This window comes from Pleurodeles waltl, chromosome 7 (assembly GCF_031143425.1).
Source record: "Pleurodeles waltl isolate 20211129_DDA chromosome 7, aPleWal1.hap1.20221129, whole genome shotgun sequence".
NCBI classification, from domain to species: domain Eukaryota; kingdom Metazoa; phylum Chordata; class Amphibia; order Caudata; family Salamandridae; genus Pleurodeles; species Pleurodeles waltl.
Window position 1 is genome coordinate 335,151,321 of NC_090446.1, and position 20,680 is coordinate 335,172,000.

The 20,680-nt window shown below is 45.1% G+C and overlaps 1 protein-coding gene across 2 annotated transcripts in view; it reads left to right on the forward strand.

Annotated features, from left to right (window-relative positions):
- Nucleotides 1-20,680, forward strand: part of DHX35 (DEAH-box helicase 35) — a 494,424-nt gene that overhangs the window by 69,487 nt on the left and 404,257 nt on the right. For both annotated transcript variants that reach the window (XM_069243783.1, XM_069243784.1), the window contains exon 4: nt 13,637-13,714. In XM_069243783.1, coding sequence (XP_069099884.1) covers nt 13,637-13,714 — 78 coding nt within the window. The remainder of the gene's footprint in view (nt 1-13,636; nt 13,715-20,680) is intronic.

A 20,680-nucleotide genomic window follows, 5' to 3' on the forward strand; every position in this document is an offset into this window, starting at 1 on the left:
CACCTAGTAGATTGTAAAAAGCATGCAGATTGATTGTAACAAGGATCTCAATCTCTTTGGCAGAGACTAATTATAAAGAGATAAGCACAAATTTGCCAGGTTCTTTGAATGTTTCTGAACTACCGGAGATTCGATGCAGAATGGTACAGCCGTAAACCCTCGATCTGTGCCACCTCATTCGCAGAGAGGGTCAGTTATGAAAGGAAATTCGTCCAGATGTGCATGCTGCTCAAAAAGGCTGAGGTTGGAAAAGCTGTTATTTTGTTTTTTAAAGTAAATGTTAAGCAATCCTTTTCAGGAGCTGTTTGTCCACTTAACTGCTTTTTTGAATAAATGAAATATTTATAATGGCATGTTGGACAGGCACAGTCACTACCACCAACATATAGACTGAATTGAAACACATTGCAAAAACACAATTTGAAGTCCGTGAGAAAGAGAACTCAGAAAATAAATTGATAACTTACATAACATAAGAAAATCATTTTGTTTTTAATAATATGTCCGGAAAGAATTTCATGAAGATGGGTGTCCAATGTATGTATTAGTAAGGAGATCATATTTAAGCAATGCAAAACCTGTCCTGCTAGTCTAAAAAGAAAATGGAGTGTGTGGGACTTGATCAATCCTGGCTACATATTTGAGATAATGAGTGTTTGAGACGCATGCTATCGTAAGTAGGGGTTAAAGCAGTAACACAGGCCAATCAGATCTTGACTCACAAGAGCTTAGCATCTCAGTAGGAGAGTGACCTGGAAGGGAAAGGTGGGGGTGATCTGCGAGCCCCAAACACTGTAGTTTATAACAAGTTGAAAAGTACAAGCAATGCGAATATCCGGTTTGGAAGCCATAAAGCGTACTCGCAGACCAAACGGTGACACAACATATCTACAGGATACACTCTAATGTTATGAACGGGAAGCCCCCTTAGAATACGTACACACGATTTATAATACAGGACACATTTAAACTTTGTGGACGGAAAGCATTTTTAACAACAATTATACGTCTAAGAATAGTAAATTATAAGGAGCACATGGATAATCACAAATAAGACACTACTGATGAAAAAGTACCAAATGAAGATTACCGGGGAGGACAGCCATAATAAGCCCTGAGGAAATCGTGGGGCGACACACCCCAGATGAAACACATATTGGCTTGGCTGTAGTGACACCAACAAGAAGGAATAAAGAAGAAACTTTGAATCTGTTGGGACTGAGTTTATTATATCATAAATATATTTCAGAAGACATGTGCTTAGATGTTATTTATCATTAGATTGGTAGAGGCTGTGACACAAATTCAGTCATGCTACTGTGTGTTGTGTTCTATGATGTAGTTTTTGTGAACTTTTTGCAAATTTGATATGCTTTTTAGTTAACTCTCACAACTGTTTTGGCTCTTCCGCAGACACAACCATTAATCTATGTATGCAGGTACTCAAAATAACTGCAAGCAAGTTTACAAAATACCTAACAATTACCTTGTGATGCTGCTGGGAATTATTACAGTAAATCACTCAGTTCTTGGAAATGTTCCTAAAGAACAAGTACTTACCTTTGGTAACAAATGATCTGTTAGAGACTCTATCTAGCTGCAGATTCCTTACCTTTGAATTCCCTGGCATCATCTTTGAATCTGGATTTTTTCTCCTGAGCAGTACCCTGTGCGTGCCATCAGGTGGCGCCGTTCGGATCCACGTGGCGTTGACAGTGTCATTGGAGTCGTCTGTGACATTACGGTCCTCTATATAGGCACTACCCTGGCACACGTATGTCAGTTCTTTTCCACAGCTTTTGACGCCAGAGGCGCAGAGTTATGGAAGAATCTACTTTCTATGTTTGTCTGTGCGAAATGACATGCCCTGAAGAAAGATAAAAATCTGAAACTACATAATATATCCGCAGAGTGGGGAGGCATGGGTGGGTGTAAGGAATCTGCAGCTAGATAGAGTCTTTACCAGATAATTCGTTGCCGAAGGTAAGTAACTTGTTCATCTGATAGAGACTTCTAGTTGCAGATTCCCTACCTCTGAATAGATACCCTAGCCATAACCTCCTGGTGGTGGGCTGCGGACATATACCTTATATAAGAAAGTCCTTCAGGACCGAGCAAGCAAAATGCCCATCTCTCCTCACTTGGCTATCCAGACAGTAGTGTTTTGCAAACATGTGCAAGGAGGCCCACGTTGCTGCCTGACAGATGTCTAGGACTGGTACACCTCGGGCTAACGCTGTGGTGGCAGCCTTTCCTCTTGTAGAATGCGCTCTCAAGCCCACAGGAAGTTGCTTCTTAGCCAGTGCATAGCAGATCTTGATCCAGAGAACGACTCCGCGCAAAATGGTTAGTTGCTGAATTGCCTGACCCTTCTTTGCACCAGCGTACCCCACAAAGAGTTGGTCATCCACCCGGAACTCTTTTGTGCGGTCAAGGTAGAATGACAATGCGCTTTTTGGGTCCAGACGGTGGAGTCGCTCCTCTTCCTTAGAGATGCGGTGGAGCAAAGAAGGTGGGCAGAGTCATGCTCTGACCCAGATGGAAAGGGGTCACCACCCTTGGGAGGAAAGATGCACAGGTTCTGAGAACCACCTTATCAGGATATACCGTGAGACACAGAGGTTTTGCTTATAAAGCCTGCATCTCACTTACCCTCTTGGCAGTTGTGATTGCCACTAAGAAGGCTGTCTTGATGGTGAGCAGCTGGAGAGGACAATTATATAAAGGCTGAAAAGGAGCACACATGAGAAATGTGAGCACCATATTAAGGTCCCACTGGGGCATAACAAAGGGTGTAGGTGGAAACATATGTACAAGCCCTTTTAGGAATTTATGTGCAATAGGAGATTTAAACAAAGATTGTTGATCAGGCAACCAAAGAAAAGCCGATAAGGTAGAAAGATAGCCCTTAAGAGTCCCTAAGGTGGAACCCTGTTGGGCGAGTGTCAGGATGAAAAGAAGGCTATTAGAGAGAGAAGAAGAAAGAGGATCAATAGACCTCTCTGTAAATATAACACAAAAAGCTTCCAACAGCAGGCGTAAACCATCTTGGTAGAGGGACTCCTGGCTGACAGAATGACATTACAGTCTTCGGGAGGGAGGTCATAAACCATCAGCTGCCGCCGCTCAGTCTCCACGCATGAAGTCGCCGAGTTTACAGGTTCGGGTGGAGAACCTTCCCCTGCTGCTGCGACAGAAGATCCTCCCAAAGGGGCATCCTGATTGGAGGATTGATGCTCATTTTTAGAAGCTATGGATACCAGACTCTCCATGCCCAATCCGGGCACTAGGATTAATTGGCCCAGGTCGTTCTTGATTTTCTTGAGAACTCTGGACAGAAGTTGTATGGGCAGAAAGGCGTACAGGAGGCCTGAACTCCACTAGCGATGAAAAGCGTCGCCTAGCGATAGCCACCTTGGAAACTCCAACGCGCAATACCTCTGACATTGCATGTTCTCTTTGGTGGTGAACATATCTAACCAAGGCTGTCACCACTGTTGAAAGAGTCCTTGCACCACCTCCGGATGGAAATACCATTCGTGATCCGCTAGGCATCGTCAACTGAGTGTGTCCGCCCTGGCGCTCATAGAACCTGCCAGGTGTTGAACAACCAGGGTTATGCCCTGCTGTTCCAGCCATGTCCAGAGACGCAGAGCCTCTTGACAAAGTGTCTCTGACCCCACACCACCCTGCTTGTTGCAGTACCACATTGCGGTATTGTTTCCGTGAACACCTGCACTATCTTCCCTTTCACAACAGGAAGAAATACTTTCAATGCTAGCCGGATCGCCCGAAGCTCCATTAAGTTGATATGGAGCCCAGATTCTGCCATAGACCAGAGGCCCCTGATTTCTGCCTCTCCCAGGTGGCCTCCCATCCCAGAAGTGACGCATCTGTCACTACTGGGAGATCTGGTTGGGGAAGGGAGAGGAGTCTGCCTTTGACCCAATCACAGTTCACTAACCACCACTGCAGGTCTTTTGCAGTTCCCTCTGAGATCTGAACTGTATCGGTAAGATTTCCCTGATGCTGTGCGCACCAGAACTTCACGTCCCATTGCAGAGCCCTCATATACCATCCGGCATGCATGACTAAGAGGATGCAGGAGGCCATGAGTCCTAACAGCTTCAGAGTCTGTCTCACCTAAATCCAGGATAGAGGCTGAAACATCACTATCATAACCTGAATATCCTGGACTCGCTGCTCTGGAGTATAAACCCGAAACTGCACTGTATCCAGAACAGCTTCAATGAAAGGGAGCTTCTGAGAAGGAGTCAGGTGCGACTTGGGCACGTTTATAGTGAACCCCAGCAAATGCAGGAGGTCTGCCGTAGTCTGAAGGTGGGTGAAGAGAGCCTGGGGCGTTGGAGCCTTCCACAGCCCAGCGTCGAGGTAGGGGAAGACTGAAATCCCTAACCTGCTCAGATGAGCTGCCACCACCGCCATCACTTTGGTGAACACCCGAGGGGCAGTGGTGAGACCGAAGGGGAGCACGGTAAACTGAAAGTGCTCGTGGCCCACCTTAAACCGCAAATAACGTCTGTGGGCTGGCAAGATGGGAGTGTGAAAATATGCATCCTGCAAGTCCAACGGTACCATCCAGTCTCCTTGGTCTAGGGCAGACAAGACGTGAGCAAGAGTGAGCGTTTTGAATTTCTCCTTTTTGAGGAAGAGATTGATGTCCCTTAAATCCAAGATAGGGCGAAGACCCTTGTTCTTTTTTGGGATCAGAAAGTAGTGGGAATAACAACCACTGCGTAGTTCTGACATCGGAACCCTTTCTATGGCTCCCTTGGCCAAGAGAGATGTAACTTCCCCGTTGAGTAAGATCAAATGATCCTCTAACAGCCCTTTTTTTACCAGAGGGATAGAGGGAGTGAAAGACTGGAAGGGGAGGGAATAGCCCTTCTGTATGATCTGCAAGACCCATTTGTCTGACGTTATGGACCGCCAGCGAGGGAGATGAAGTTGAATCCTCCCTTCAACTGACGGACATGGTCTTGCAGAACCATACTAGGAGGGCTTGGGCATTGCGGGAGAGTGGGGCTGGGTGGCGGCTGACCTCTGGCTAGACCCTCTGGGTCTGAAGGTACCACAACCTCCTCCTTGCACAGGATGCTGTGAAGCCAGAAAATGGTGGCTAACCTGTGGCTTGCATGGTAAAGCGGCATGCGATAGGCAGACTGCTGCCGAACAGGGGCTGAGAGGCCCAAGGATCTGGCCGTAGCTCGAGAATCCTTGAACATCTCAAGTGCAGAGTCTGCCTTCTCACCAAAAAGGTGTGAGCCATCAAAAGGCATGTCCATCAATTTCGACTGGACATCCCCGAAAAGCCAGTGGTATGTAGCCAGGTGTGGTGTCAGAGGGCCACTGTCGAAGAAATTGTTCTGCCCAGCGAGTCGGTCATGTCCAAGCCACACCTGATGGTAAACTTGGCTGCATTTCTCCCATTCTTGACAGCTTGGGTGAGAGTGTCCCGTACGCCCTCCGGGACCTGGGGCAGCACTTGTTCCACTGTATCCCATAAAGTATGGGAAAAAAGGCCCAAAAGGCAATAGGTGTTTACTGACCTCAGTGCCAGGCTGGAGGAAGAAAACATCTTCTTTCCAAGTTGGTCCAGCCTTTTGGATTCCCTATCTGGGGGAGCAGAAGGGAAGGCACCACCGGAAGTGGAGGCTTGGACCCTGAAGCTCTCTGGGGTGGGGTGTTGGGTGAGGAAACTAGGGTTGCTTGGAGGTGGTCTGTGGCGGCAGCCGATTGCCCTATTCACAGGAGCCCCTGTGCGGGGTTTGGACCACGTTCCCAGAAGGACATCTGTGAGGGCTTCATTGACGGGTAACATCGGCTCTGATGTAACACCCCTGGCTGAAGTGCCTTTGTCAGGAGATTAGTCCTGACTGGCACCGTAGGCAAGTCTTGATCCAAGACCTAAGCTGCTCTATGCACCACCATGGCATAAGATGCCCCCTCGTCCGTAGTCACAGCAGGAGGTGAGAGCATGCCAGTATCTGGAGAAATTTCCAGTCCACTAGCTTCCCCTAGATCCACATACCAGTCATGTTCATGCTCCAATCTGTATTCTAAAGGGTCCTCAGACCCCTCCCAATCCTCACCTGTGCCCGTCTGTTCTAAATAAGTCTCAGGCACTGATCTGGTCCTAATCAGCACCATCGAAGTCGGCATCAAACGATGTTGTTCTGGCTCCGGATCATCCGAAATGAGGATGGGAGCGTTGACGTTGGGCCGAGCGCCAGAGGAGGCCGGCTATGAGAACCCGGCGCCGGTCCACAACCACTCTCGGATCCTAGGGTCCTCAATGGCGCTGAGGCCACCGACGTCAAATACAGTGGGGCCCCTGCTGACCCTGCAGGCCTTAAGACCCATCCGAAGGGGGCAGCCCGCTCAAAAACAAGGCACATAGCCTCATAAAATTAGTTTAATTGAGCAGGGGGTCACTCCAGCTTCCAGAAAGGGGAGAAGACACGGATTCGGCCCTGACAACAGCTCCGCGGCACTGCAGCACCGCATTCGGAACGTCGATGTTCCCTAGACACCTCGTCGGTCGACGTGCATGGCGAAGCCGAAGTCCACTTGGCTTGAACGGAACTGTGACCTCCTCAGAGTTGTGCTGAGCGAAGAAGACTACCAGGCTGCTAGAAGTTTGATAGATCGATCTCTCAAGACCTTCGGAGCCATGGCCCAACAGTCGGAGCACGACTTTGCGTTGTGATCCTTGTCAAGGCACCAGAGACAAACTTGGTGTAGATTAGTGACTGGCATGGCACTATGACATGCGCCAAACGGTTTGAATCCAGTATTCCTTGAAGTAATTCGCACAGACAATTGAAGAAATCTTCGACAAAACATTGAAAAAATGGTAGCTCTATCCAGACCTGCGCTTAACCTGTGCGGAAGGAAAAGAACTGATGAACGCATGCCGGGGTGGTACCTATATGGGAGACCATGACATCACAGATGGCTCCAACGACGCCATTGACGCCACATGGAGCCAGGCGATATATGTGGATCTGAATGATGCCACCCGATGGAGCGCAGTACTGCTCAGCTGAAAAAATCCAGATTCAAAGCTGACACCAGGGAATTCAAAGGTATGGAATCTGCAGCTAGAAGTCTCTATCACATGTACCAGTAATTGATAAAAAAGATGGTAACAATTGCTAAGGTGGATTTCTGTTATAATTTGTGCCCTGTTTTAGTAATCAATATTTTGTCTATAAATTGGCTGCTTCATAACTCTAAAATGAACATTAAAATATTTTAATAACTGCAGATGATTTATTGCCCTAGCGAACCAGTTAACATGCTGATAGATAATGAGTGAACCTTTGTTTTCACTTGTATACCGCTCCGTCAACCTGCCTTCGATTATATATCGGAAATATATGGGCGATGGCCACACCACCTCCTTGTTACAAAGTTGGTGGCCAAGGGTACAAATGTTTGATATTCGATCTGATGTTATGAAGCAATCAGAAAGTAATTGCACCTTAGTCAATAAAAGAACAATGTACACTTTTTTATTAACTTAGTTTAGATTCTAAAGGAAACTGCAGAGTTACGCTGGCCTCCAGTATGATTCTACCCAAGCTGGAGATGGGCACCAAGGAGTTCTAGGACAGTTTATTTCCTTAGTTTCAAGCTTTCAGGTGGTTATTGCCCTATAGGCCCACAGAATACATTTCATTTGGTATAGTTAAGTGCATACATGTGTCATAAATATTCTTATTAGGCCGCACTACATACATTGCAACAAAATTCCTACAATGGGGGCATTTCCCTTCTGGATGTGCAGGCTTACTACTGGCCAGCACACCTGATACCCATAAATTATTGGGTGTGTGGACTGAGAACTCACCCCACCTACATGTTAGAGAGGTCCTGGCTACTGCCTTGTCCCCCCCTGCACTATATATATGAAGACACCGGTGAGATCAAGTTGCTGCCTGCAATGCAGTTGACACTTAGTTTTTGGAAAAAGGCCAATAAGGCCATGGGTTCAGCGTTTAAAGTAACCTGGGAAACACCACTTCCCTCTTTGCAACGGGAATATCACCTTCATCAGAACCAGCCCTAAAATGTGCACAGGTGAGGCATGCATGGTTGGTTTATGGGTTAGACGCAGTAGACATTCCAAAATACGCTCCGCTTGAAGGTCAGCAGCTCATGGAGGAACCTGGGAGCAAGGCCATCTCATACACCTACAAAACTATTAATAATAGTATTCCTGACATGCTTGGTAAGCTCCAAGACCGAGGTGTGGCGGACATTGGGGATATTGATGATGCTGATTGAGTTGAGGCCCTGATGCATCCACAGGAAGTGCCAATAAAATCAGGGTTCCAGTTCATACAATTTTATATACTTCACCAGGTCTGTTTTGATAGAGCCACGCTGCATCACATGGGGAGGGCGGTCTTTATGGGGTGTCTGCGCTGTGCAGGGGCTAGAGGCACATCCCCTCCACACACACTTTGGGACTGCCCACACATACAGACATACTGATCCAGAGTGGAACGAGAGCTCCAGGATGTCCTACATGTAGATTTCCCAATGATACGAATGGAGATAGATGCCTTGGGAAGTAAGTGAGGCCCCTCCTTTTGTTAATTGAAACTTGGTATGGACATGTACATGGCTAAGGAACGAGTTACCTATAAGAGAAGGGAGTGTCCCTGCAAATTTAGGAAAATATGAATTAGTTACTATGACTTGGATCTGAGGTAGATGGGACTAGTGCAACGGAACTGGGTACTACTATGGATGCCCAGATAGTGATGTCTGGATAGAATTTCACCCCCCCCAGCTGCATGATTTCTGGTCTTCCTGTTTTCCTTGCTGTTGGGGCATTACTAGGTATGGTTGTTGATGAACTGGATGTCTTCAGGGAAGTCTCTGTTGATCCTATTGAACCCCCAGGGAACTTATTTTTAATGTCGTTGACGTTTTGGGCTCTAAACGCTAGCCATCTTGAAAACTATGGGGGTCATTACGACCCTGGTGGACGGCGGTAATTTGGCTAAAGGTACTGCCAACAGGCTGGCGGTACCTTTTCTCAAATTATGACATTGGCAGTTTGGCTCCAGCCAAACTGCCAATGTACCACTCCGTCCGCCAGGGGGGTAACAGCCTCCGGGCTGGAGACTTCGGTCTCGAGCCAGGCAGCCGTCAGAGTCCCACCCTCAGAATTATGACCCCGCCTACCGCCATGGTTTTTGTGGCAATTTTACCACCCCGAAAACTATGGCAGTAGGCACTATCAGTGCCAGGGAATTCCTTCCCTGGCACTGATAGGGGTCACCCCGCCCCCCTTCCCAGAGTCCTTCCCCACCGTCCCCCTCCCAACTCCAGACCCCCCTGACATCCACACACCCACATGCGCACATATACACACTCAAACACACATGCATATCCACATCCACCCACGCACGCACACATACCTACCCACACCCTGCAACGTACACTAACATACATTGTAGCACACACACACTCACAACACACCACATACACGTACACTCACATTCATTCATTCACGCACTCCACGCGACTCACACCCGCATGCACGCATACAAAAACAGACACCCCCCCACCCACACAACACCCCCACACACAACAGCCCCCTCTCCTGTCGGAGAAACCAACTTACCTGCTTGCAGGGGGTCCTCTGGCAGGAGACAGGATACAGCGCTGCTGCCAGGAGCAGCGTCCACCAGCAAAACACCGCCAGGCCGTATCATGGCTCATAATACGGTAGGCGGTGTTTTGCTGGCGTGGCACTGTTGCTGGCAGCATTGCCATCTTACCGCCACCCGCCGCCATGACCATCGACGGAATACCGTCAGCCTTCTGGTGGTATTCCGTCTACGATCATAATGCGGTTCGCAGCTGGTAGCCACGGCAACAATATGTTGGTGGCCGTCGCCGTGGCGGTAGGCGGCATTTACTGCCAATGTCATAATGAGGCCCATATCTTTCTTTAAACTTCATTTTATTTTTCTAAATCTTTATCCTCTTTACTATCTTATTATTCATTTCTTATTATCTACTGACCAAATGCTTTTTTTTAATAAACAAGAATATATTCTCTCTTTCCTCTCTTGCTTCTGAAACACAACCTCACTCTTTCTCTTCATGGTTTTAATTTTCTAACTGTTCTATGCTTACACTAAACATTAATACGAAGTCTGTGAATTATACTCATCTAATTTCTTCTCCTATTCATAGTCCTGGTGGCACCCTGCATATTGTCTTCTTTCCTTCTTCATTGAAAGTATCTCCTTCCTCTCATTTACGTTGCCCTTCTTCTGATCACGTTTTTTTAAACCTTTATTTATTGGGTTTTTCAATATACAACATCAACAAATAAGAGTAAAAGTGCAGCATCATTCAGTAGATCATTACAGTGCATTTTCTCCAAAATAGACCTATGTCCCTGGTATGAACTTGCAATCACCTCATTGAGTAGCAAACTCAAGGACAGGAGGGTGTAGCATTTCCTTCGTTTCACAATCTTATACAATAGATATAGAATAGTTGGCAATGCAAGTATCCATTTATTGATCACGACTCAGTTAGCCTATAGATTCACTCTGTTTCCTTTTCTAAAAAAACCCTCATGGGGATCTGCAAACCAATTAAGCCATCTTGATGATCAATTGTCAGTGGGTCCTATATGGCTTGTGGCCTGGAGCTAGGGGGTAAGCAATTCAGCATACACAGATAGTTAATTTTCACAATAAATGAGGTCGGATAACCATTCTTTGAATTTTGGCACTTTCCCACTACCCCATCTACAAGCAATCCTCACTTTTTTGGGGCAAAACTTGAAAAATATCTCTCCTGCCTCATTAGCTTCCGCCACCCTAAGTACTTTACTTTGCATTTCTGGTTTCTCCTCCATCTGTCTCGACGATACTTCTCCTTCACTTACTCTCTTACTTCCTTCTCTCCATGACTGTCTTCCTCCTACTTAAACTTTTCCAGCTCACTCGATCAGCCCCACAACCTTGGATCACACTTGAGCTTTTCCCTTTATGTGCATCTGTTCGTCATTCTGAGCATCTTTGGCACAAGCAAGGTACTAGTGTTCTTTTATCTATTTATTGTCAGCTCACAGCTGCTACACACACACACTTCATCTTAGAGCTAACAAAGAATCCTTCTTTCAAAACCATATTTCAAAACAGGCACATGACTCCGGTCTCCTGTTCTCCACTCTTAATCGCAAACTTTCTCCTTTTCCTATCCTTCATACCTTTCCTCACATTCTGTGAAGTATTTTGCTATTTACTTTACTATTACTATTTCCTTTTCTTTCTTGCTCCTGTGATTCTCTCCCTCCTTTCTGCCATGTTAAGCATATCTATGATTTTCCCTCTGTCTCTGAATCTTTTTTTGCATGTCTTGAATCCTCTACCATGTAGAAGTTCTTTTTAATGTTTCTACAGCTAGGGCTATGGTTTATTTTTCCGGATTCGTTCCTTGTTTTAAAAACTGCAACCATTCTGCCTACTGTACAGCAGGCCCAAAACATTTAAAAATGTACTGCCACCCTGGGCCCTGCCCATACAGGGCACACGGCGGACCCAGGGTGGCATTTCATTTTTTAAATGTTTTGGCCCATCGCACACAAGGTATGCAGCGGGCCCAAGACATTTAAAAAAGTTAATGTCACCCTAGGCACACTGCGTTCCCCGTGCGTGGCGGCACAAAACAATAACAAAAAGAAATGTATACAAGAAAGGGGGTGTGTAGTGGTGGACTAAAGGGATGCACGTCCCACATGTTGAGCAAGTATAATCAATAGTAATTCAAGTTGATATTCATGCAGAAATGGAGTGGATTATGGTGCTATGCTGTAAAAATGTCCCAGTACCCAAGAACATAAAGTAGTGCTTCAAAGAAACACCATACATGAGATTTAACACAGAAGCTGCAGCACTCAAAACAAAGTTCGTAATAAAGACGTCCTTCAGTTGAGTTAGTTGTAGTTGAATCCTTTAATTAGTAGAAATGGGCATCGGATGAACATTATTACTTAAACATAGCCAAGTAGTCGGTTGAGCATTGTTCCATAAATACAGCCAACACGTGTTTTGTCACAACAGGTGTTTTTTTTTACAAGGATCATTATGTAAACAAGCTCAGAAAAAGTGGAACTCACGTCTATGAGACGGCAACAGTAAGTAGGGAGGTAAATCAGGTAGTAAAATAAACAGCCTGATGGGTAAACCCTGCTTACCATGACCGTGGTAAGTCTTGTGCCTGGTATGAGGCGACTGCACCTATGCAGGAAAATGGAGTCCGATCCTTTATTTTACTAGTGAATTATCTAATTTACCTCCCTACTTACTGTTGCCATCTGTCTGAATGTCCCACTGCTCCTTGTCAGTCTACACAGAACACTTGCATATGCCTTGAGTTTTCTTTTCCCCTTGATTCTCTTTACTTGCAACAATTATACTAGTTACCCATTTCCTTTCAATGGAAGTTTTGCTTGCTATATGGTTTTAATGTTTCCATATGTTGGCAGCATTATTTTCCGTGCTTACTGTCTGCTCATCGACCTTCTTGTGCTCTTTCACATTGCCACTAGCGCCCCATGGGTGCAACATGCTTTGTTCAACCCAAGGGCACTATATTATTACAGAAAGGGCCGTAGACACTTGTGCGGCCCCTTCTGAAATAATGATTGTGCTCCTGCACATGTAGCACCAGTACTGACTTCACCGGGGTGTTCCCTCATTTACATTGAGGGTTGGTCCCATGCAAATGAGTGAATCAGTTTGAATCCACCCCAAGACATATTATACACACGATGAAGAGGCAAAGAGGCCCGTAGGCGGTCACCGACTGTGCCACAAAAAATGTGGCACACTCTCAGTATGCTCCACGAGGGCTTCCTTCTGGATGGGGGCAACAGGATTCCATGGACCAGCCAAAACTCTCCCTGGAGGCGGGTGCAATCACCCAATACACCTACCTCAAGGGGGATCTGCGTGCTCTCTTTAAAGTGCAGGCAGCCTCACACCTACACAAAAACGCTGAGCGGCTTTAAAACATCTGCTCTGTATTTCACTGAATGTGCTGCCCCCAGTGACTTGGCGGCTGTCCTGAGGGCAGCACATTTATCATAATAGGACACCTGCCCCCGTTTACACCTGGTGCACCTATGAAGAGGTGCCCTGTGATTCAAACAGGTAAATTGTGGGCCGTCTGTAATATGGACCTAGAACAGCTCATACTCTTAAACACCATCACCTGTCTATCTCTTACACTTGCAGGCTGCGACCTGACTGGTCTGTTTTGTGTTGCGATTTATTATATATTTGTATAAATGCACTGTAATGAATCAATGAAAAAAATAAAGTAAATTCTATTACTGGTTTACGAGTATAATTGCTAGCATGTGTTTTCTCCTACAGTATCACCTGACATGTTCATGTTGCAAAGCCAGTTTGGATAAATATTGTTCAATAAATAAAGCATTGTAAACCCTAGTAACATCTTTTGGCATGCAATACCCTTTTTAAATAGGGAAACATTTATATATTGCTGATATCAAATGTGAACCAAGTTGTCCCTTGACACATTTTCTCTTTGCTTGTTGCTTTTGCAGTACCTAGCGGAAGCCGGTTGGGCTGCAGAGGGTAGAGTGGTGGGTGTCACTCAGCCACGAAGAGTCGCTGCAGTCTCAGTAAGTTCTTAAAATTTCATTTCCCCCCGGGACTGCATAACTTTTCAACAGAGCTTTCTCTTCTCATAAGTCAGTGGTGTCCAGCATAAATCAAGACTAGCTGGACCATGCCTTGTTTTTTTGGGATATCAAGATAGGTTACATTTACACACAATAAATCTAAATAGACTAATTTAAATACTCAGTGTTTTTTTCTGAGAATCTAACATGGATTCAGCCCATCTGGACCCATTTGGCACGCCGCAGCTATGCCATTTCTTTGTCATATTTATCTCCGTTATGAACAGCCATTTTCTCCTAGGCAAAAAAATAAATATCTGAATTTTAACGATGAGCCAAACCACATAAAATAGGGACTTCATTGCTATAATCCTCGTTGTCTTTAGTAGATTACATTATTGAATTGGTATCTGTATATCTTCGTTTCATCGGTCTATCTTCAGAAGCGACTAAGAAATATTTCTAATATGTTCCAATTTTCTAGACCTTTGCTATGTTATGGGTGAAAGGATGGAAACTCCCTTATCTTTGACTCTTTAATTGAAAGGTAGTGCAGTATATAATAACAGCAATGAAAGGTAATTTATTTAGAGCTTGTGAGGCTTCATGAAAGTGTAAATTACCTGCTGTTACTCAGCTAAATGTAATTCTTTCCATTAACCCCAAAGGATGGAAGGATGTGACTACGACACTGACTTAAGGCCTGCAGGTTGTTCCAAAATGTTGGTAATATATGCAATACCCCAATGAGTTAGGTTAGATGTCTTACAGGAGCATCACACAGTTTCTGGTGGTGATCTCTGGTGTGCAACAAAAACAATTTGATACATTTTGCAAAAACTTTTTTTGATAATATTTTTGCCTCTGTTTGTGGCACTATCTCTTTGTTCAAATAAACTATCATGTAGGGTTAAAGCATTGGTAATGCTAGTAGGTCTTGCTTACAACTGGAAGTGCCTTCTCAGTCAGTGGCGGACCTCGGCACTCAGTATGTCATCCTAAAGGCACTCTGGCATACATTCTTGAACTTATGTATTAATTGGTCTACCCACTACCTAATTCCTGCATTCATCCACTTACACACCCACAATAAAATACTCAAAAGCCCAAAACACAAGATAATTAGAAGAATAAAAGCAGAAAAAGAAAACATGTCTGCCTAATTTGTATACATGCAGTAAAAAAGAAAATAAAACATAGCAGCATATGGCCATCTCGCAATAATATTGTTCATAGTGTCATTGCTTTTTTAGTTCAAACGTAGCCGCATCTTTGATCTATAAGCAATGGTACACTATTGACAATACCATTCCAAGATGGCTGCCTAGTTTAAAAGCAGAGACTGTTCAAGATGAAGCACTTTGCACCTGAACTGAGCAGCAACTGAGGAACCCACTAGTGAAGTTATTGGAGCTGCAGTATGTTGTAAGAAAATTATAAAAACATAAAAAGAAGCAGAAAGAAAATAATGAACCGAGACCCTTAAAAATGGAAATCTAATGAACTGTTCAACCAGCTGTTTCACTGAATTGTTCTCATCATCAAGCAAATGTGCATGTGATCAGGAAAAATACCATCATGCATTCGGCAGCTGAGCTAGTGACTGAAATGAGCATTACCCTATGCTGTATGCTGTCATGGATGGAAGCAGAGTATGACCAACACTCAGACAGACCAATGGCAGAAGAGGGCTGATCCAAAGCCCCTCCGTCTATCTATCTATCTATCTATCTATCTATCTATCTATCTATCTATCTATCTATCTATCTATCTATCTATCTCTATTACATAGTGGTTGTCGCCATAGTTATAGTTAGGACCATGCTTCCAAAATCATTTTTTGAATTGCTATGTCTTTGGCAATGTTTCATAAATCTTAAAAAAAATTCCACAGCAGAATGTTGCGGTGATTCTTGTTGCGCATGGGAGGAGGGGTAAAAAAAAAAAAATTCCCACAGGATTCTTTAGACACGACTACAGAACCACTGGATGGAATTACACCAAATTTGGCAGAAAGCTAACTGTTGGTATGCAGATTACACTTTCGCTTATTTGGTGTGAATCCGTTTAGTAGTTATTGAGAAATTTAGGGAAATTCTAATTTGTATATCTGGCTGCTAAATATTTGGAAACAAAGACGAGCTTGTACAGGGAAATGCACAAGTCTGATTGGCTGCCAACACTTCAAACCAGAAAATGTTGACAGCCATCTTGGGGGCTCCGCTTGAGCCGACTCCCAGTAAAAAGTAAAAAAATTAAAAAAGAAAGAAAAGGGGCCAGGGTAGACACACACTGACCCCTTAGCACTCGTGGGGCTGTCCCAGAGGGCAACCGCACTTGCTTTTTTATAGGTCAAGGGTAATAAAAGTTTGTGTGTGGGGTGGGCTCCTGGCCTCCCCACAGCCTGGGGAGCACCACCTCCCCAGAGTTTTAATTTTTTTTATATGCAGAGGGAGGGCCTTCGGCGCCACCGCTGCCCTGGGCTTTCATTTTTATATATGGAGGACTCACGCCAACCCCCAGTGCTTCTATTATAAATTATATGCGTGGCATGAGCCCCCCTACCTGCACCCCAGGAAATACCCCACCCTGGGGACTTCATTTACAATATATGCGGGGACCACCACCCCCGGGGCTTCTATTAAACTGTATGCAGGAGGGCCTGCAGCTAACCTCACACCGTGGACCACACCCCCAGGGGCAAAGAGAAAAAAGAGTGAAGGGGGTCTGTCTCGGACCCCCATTAGCCCTGAGGACCACCACCCCCTGGGGCTATCTTCACATTGGAGGGGAGGCTGCACTGCCCCCCTCATAGAGCCATAGATGGCCCTAGGGACTGCCACCACCTCCTGGCCGGCTCCTGCACTGTCCTAGGGTGCCCATCCCAGGGACAGAGCTGTTTGCTGTGGCTTGTTTGCAGCACTGCAGCCAAGCCAAGCCACAACAAACTTTTGGGGTTTTGACAGCAGAACCTTTGAAGAAGGTCCCGCTGTCAAAATTGGAAGTTTAATCTCTTGCACGCATGCATATCAAAGCAGCTCCCTGCTTGCTGAAACCCCACAGTGACAGGTAGCCCGTGAGGGCATTTTGATAAAAAAAAATATATATATATATATAATATGTAGGGACTGCGGGGGAGTCTTTGAGGGCTCCCTCTCAGTCTTAGGTAGACCATAAAGGGCTAAACAAAAGAAAAAGCTGTAGCTCAGTGTGGAGGTCCCAGATATTTACAATGAGCAGCAGGGGTTTGAGTCCAGCTGGACTTGTTACCATTTTTTTCATATAAAAGTATAAATGATTATATTTGTTAACAATTATTTTTTTATATTTTAAATTGTAACTCATTCTGAGTGAATCAAACATCTAAGCTTAAAAAACTCTCTATCTCTCTCCCTCTCACTTTTTCTCTCTCTCTCTTTCAATCAATTCTCCCACTCACACACCCTCTCGGACACATACGCACCCACTAACAGACCCACTCTGACACTAAGGCTCCCACTCACAGACCCACTCAGACCCTTATGCACTCACAGCTCCAGTCAGACCCTAATGTACCCACTCAGACCCAGAAAGTTACGCACCCACTCACACACCCATTCAGATTGTCACACACGCACTCACAAACCCACTAACACCCTGATACACCCACTCACAGACCCCTCACATACTGATGCACTCACTTAAATTCTGATTTGCGCAGTCACACCCAGACAGACACTCTGACAGCCCCTCTTACCCACAAATACAGCCTCTCACACCTATTCTCACACCCAGAGAGGCCGTGGCCAACTTCTGCTCTGCATGCGCAAAGGGCTGTATACAGGATGAGGTTGAGTGGTTAGGGGGGATGACCACAGGAACTGACTGTGGGCAGCCACTACTGCATACGGGAGAAGGCCGTGCACAGTGCATTGTTTGGGTGCTTATAGGGGGTTGGCCACCCTGTGGTCAACCTCTGAGGTGCATGGCCAAAGGTCGTGCGCGGTGGTGGTTAGATTCACGTAAAGCAATAAAAATGACTATACATTAAAAAAACATAGAAATCCACTGAAAGGAACCATAGGTTACAGGGACGTTACAGTTAGGTTCTGAATTTATGCGGCAAAACCATAGAAATTCAGCAGTTACAGTTGGAGTTTCTTTCAAGTAACTAAAACTCACGCCCAAAGGTAATTATAACTCGCTCCTTGGCCATGCACAGCTAATTACTCCTCATATTATATAGTTTTGACATAGTCTGTGCCATCTTTCATATTGTCACTGCAACATTTGCAATAAAGTTATTGATGAAACCACTGTGCATGGCACTCTTGCCTTCTGTATTGAGCATAAGCTTTCCCACAGGGCAATGAGCGGATATACAGTCATAAAATTATAAATACCTACTCAATTACAGTTCTCCAATCAATATACAACACCTCTTACCTTACATGGATTCTAACAGATAAATCTTCTATTACCAGTGTTTGTCAAAGGTGGAAAGTTAGTAGTCAACATCACCATCCTTGACTGATATGCTGATCTGCGACCCTCAGTGTCATAAAATCCGGTCTACAGTATTTAGCATGTTTTAATACCATTTCACTCTTAACAGCTATTGGCTTTAACAAATTAGCCAGGCCTACTACCAGTGTCACAACGTTTCATAATGCACAGATCAGACATATGGGCCCTCATTACAACCCTGGCAATCGGTGATAAAGCGGCGGTAATACCGCCAACAGGCCGGCGGTAAAAAGAAAAGGAATTATGACCACAGCGGATACCGCTCAGACAGACAGCCACTTTAACACACCGACCACCAGGGTGGTAACCGCCGCTGGGCTGGAGACTTCGGTCTCCACCCTGGCAGGCGTCACAGTCCCACTCGCGGGATTATGACCCCGCCTTCCGCCATGGTTTTTTTGGCAAGCGTACCGCCACGAAAACCATGGCGGTAGGCACTATGAGTGCCAGGGAATTCCTTCCCTGGCACTGATAGGGGTCTCCCCTGCCCCCTCCCCCTCCTGAGAGCCCTTCCCTTCCCTCTTCTGTCACCCCCGCACATTTACACACCTACACGCACGCACATACACACTCATACACTCATGTATACCCACATCCACCCACGCATGCACACATACATACTCACGCACCGCAATACACGGCAACATACATTGTCGCACGCACTCATTCACAACACACAACATACACGTACACTCACATTCAGTCATTCACGCACTCATTCAACGTGACTCACACCCGCATGCACGCATATCAAAACAGACATGCACACACCCCCACACACACAACACTTCCGCACATGCACACACCACCCCCCACGCCCGCTCCTGTCAGAGAACCCGACTTACCTGCTTGCAGAGGGTCCTCCGGCATTACTCATGATATGGTTGGAGGCGTTTTGCAGGTGTGGCGCTGCTGCTGACAGCAGCACCACCTTACCACCGTCCGCCGCCATGACCGTCAACAGTTTTCTGCCAGCCTTCTGGCAGAATTCCGTTGACGGTCATAATGTGGGTGGGCGGCTGGTAGCCACGGTGACAGTATGTTGGCTGCCGTCGCCATGGCGGTAGGCAGTCAATACCGCCAATGTTGTAATGAGGGCCCTGGTGTCTAACATACTTTTTACCAGTGCAATAACTCAAGACTATAGCCTTTATCATTAGCCTGCAACCAAAATTAATTGTCTCGGGCCTATTATGTTGAACATGAGATTATTCACAAGGCACCTATTAGACATGCAGTCATAATTAAAAATATATTCAAATTTAGAGTTGGCAGAGCGCAGTACACCCTCCTAAATGACCTTAACAAACATTATTAGAGAGAAAATCTACTGGGTTTGTCAGAGTGGGTAAACAACACTAAAAGACTTGCCTACTATGGTACTCTTTGTGATTATGTGTAATAAAGTACTTGTCATTAGCTTTAACATAGTGTACAAACCATCCATCCTTAATGACCTGTCTGTGGACTGTCTGGGTGGATTGCACAGGTATCACATAACAAAAGGCTTGGAGCCTTTGAAGTTGTGTTTACACAGCCCGTCCAACCTACTGCCATGCACAGAATGACAATGGGCCTGCCAGAGACAAGCACAGCTTGATGTGTATAGTGTGTTTCTGTTGAGAGTAATCAAAGGGTGGGAGAATCTCTGCCTGCAACCGACGTGCACAGTTTGGTGTGTTTTCCTATAAGTACTTGAAAGGTACAAACTCTGTGAGATCTCCCAGACCCCTTTGGTTCATAACCTGTTGTATGGGTACCCATAGTGGTCCACTAGGCCTATTCGGGAGGGGGGTCCACAACTGCTTAGATAATTAACTGATATGAACAGATTAATAAAAGTGTATGTAAATGAAGAAGCAGATTGTGAAACTGAACATTTCATAACATTCATTATATATGAAGGAATTTAAAATTGGAGACTGAAAATTAAGTTGCTTTCCTCAGGTTGATGCGTGGGAGCAGTGCAAGTGTATCTAACAGAATATAGTATGCACGATGAGTGGCCTCAAATTTAATTTAGGAAAAACTCCAACCATCTAATTGAGATTTTAATTTTTTATATTTGTTTGACAATCAAATAATATATTTCAGCATTTATGTATCTGTTTGATGAATGGTTGATGAAAGGGCTGTTTCTTTATTTTTGTGTAATGTTTTGTGATTCAGATCATTTAAGTTGCTTAGGTTGGGCTGCCTGACTTCAAGAGACGACTTAACGGAGATCCCCAGATTCCAATAATGATTCAGTGGGGGGTCCCGGATTCCAAAAATGATTAAGTGGGGATCTCTAGAAGTCAAAAGGTTAAGAACCACTGATCTAGGCAGTTGCCTTCATTGTGATGTTAACTTCTGTAATAATGCTAGTTCCAAGGTAAGCTGGTGAAATGCTTACAGATAGTGAGGTGGCTGTAGATCATGGATATTACACAAAAATAATTATTTTTATTTGTATGTTCT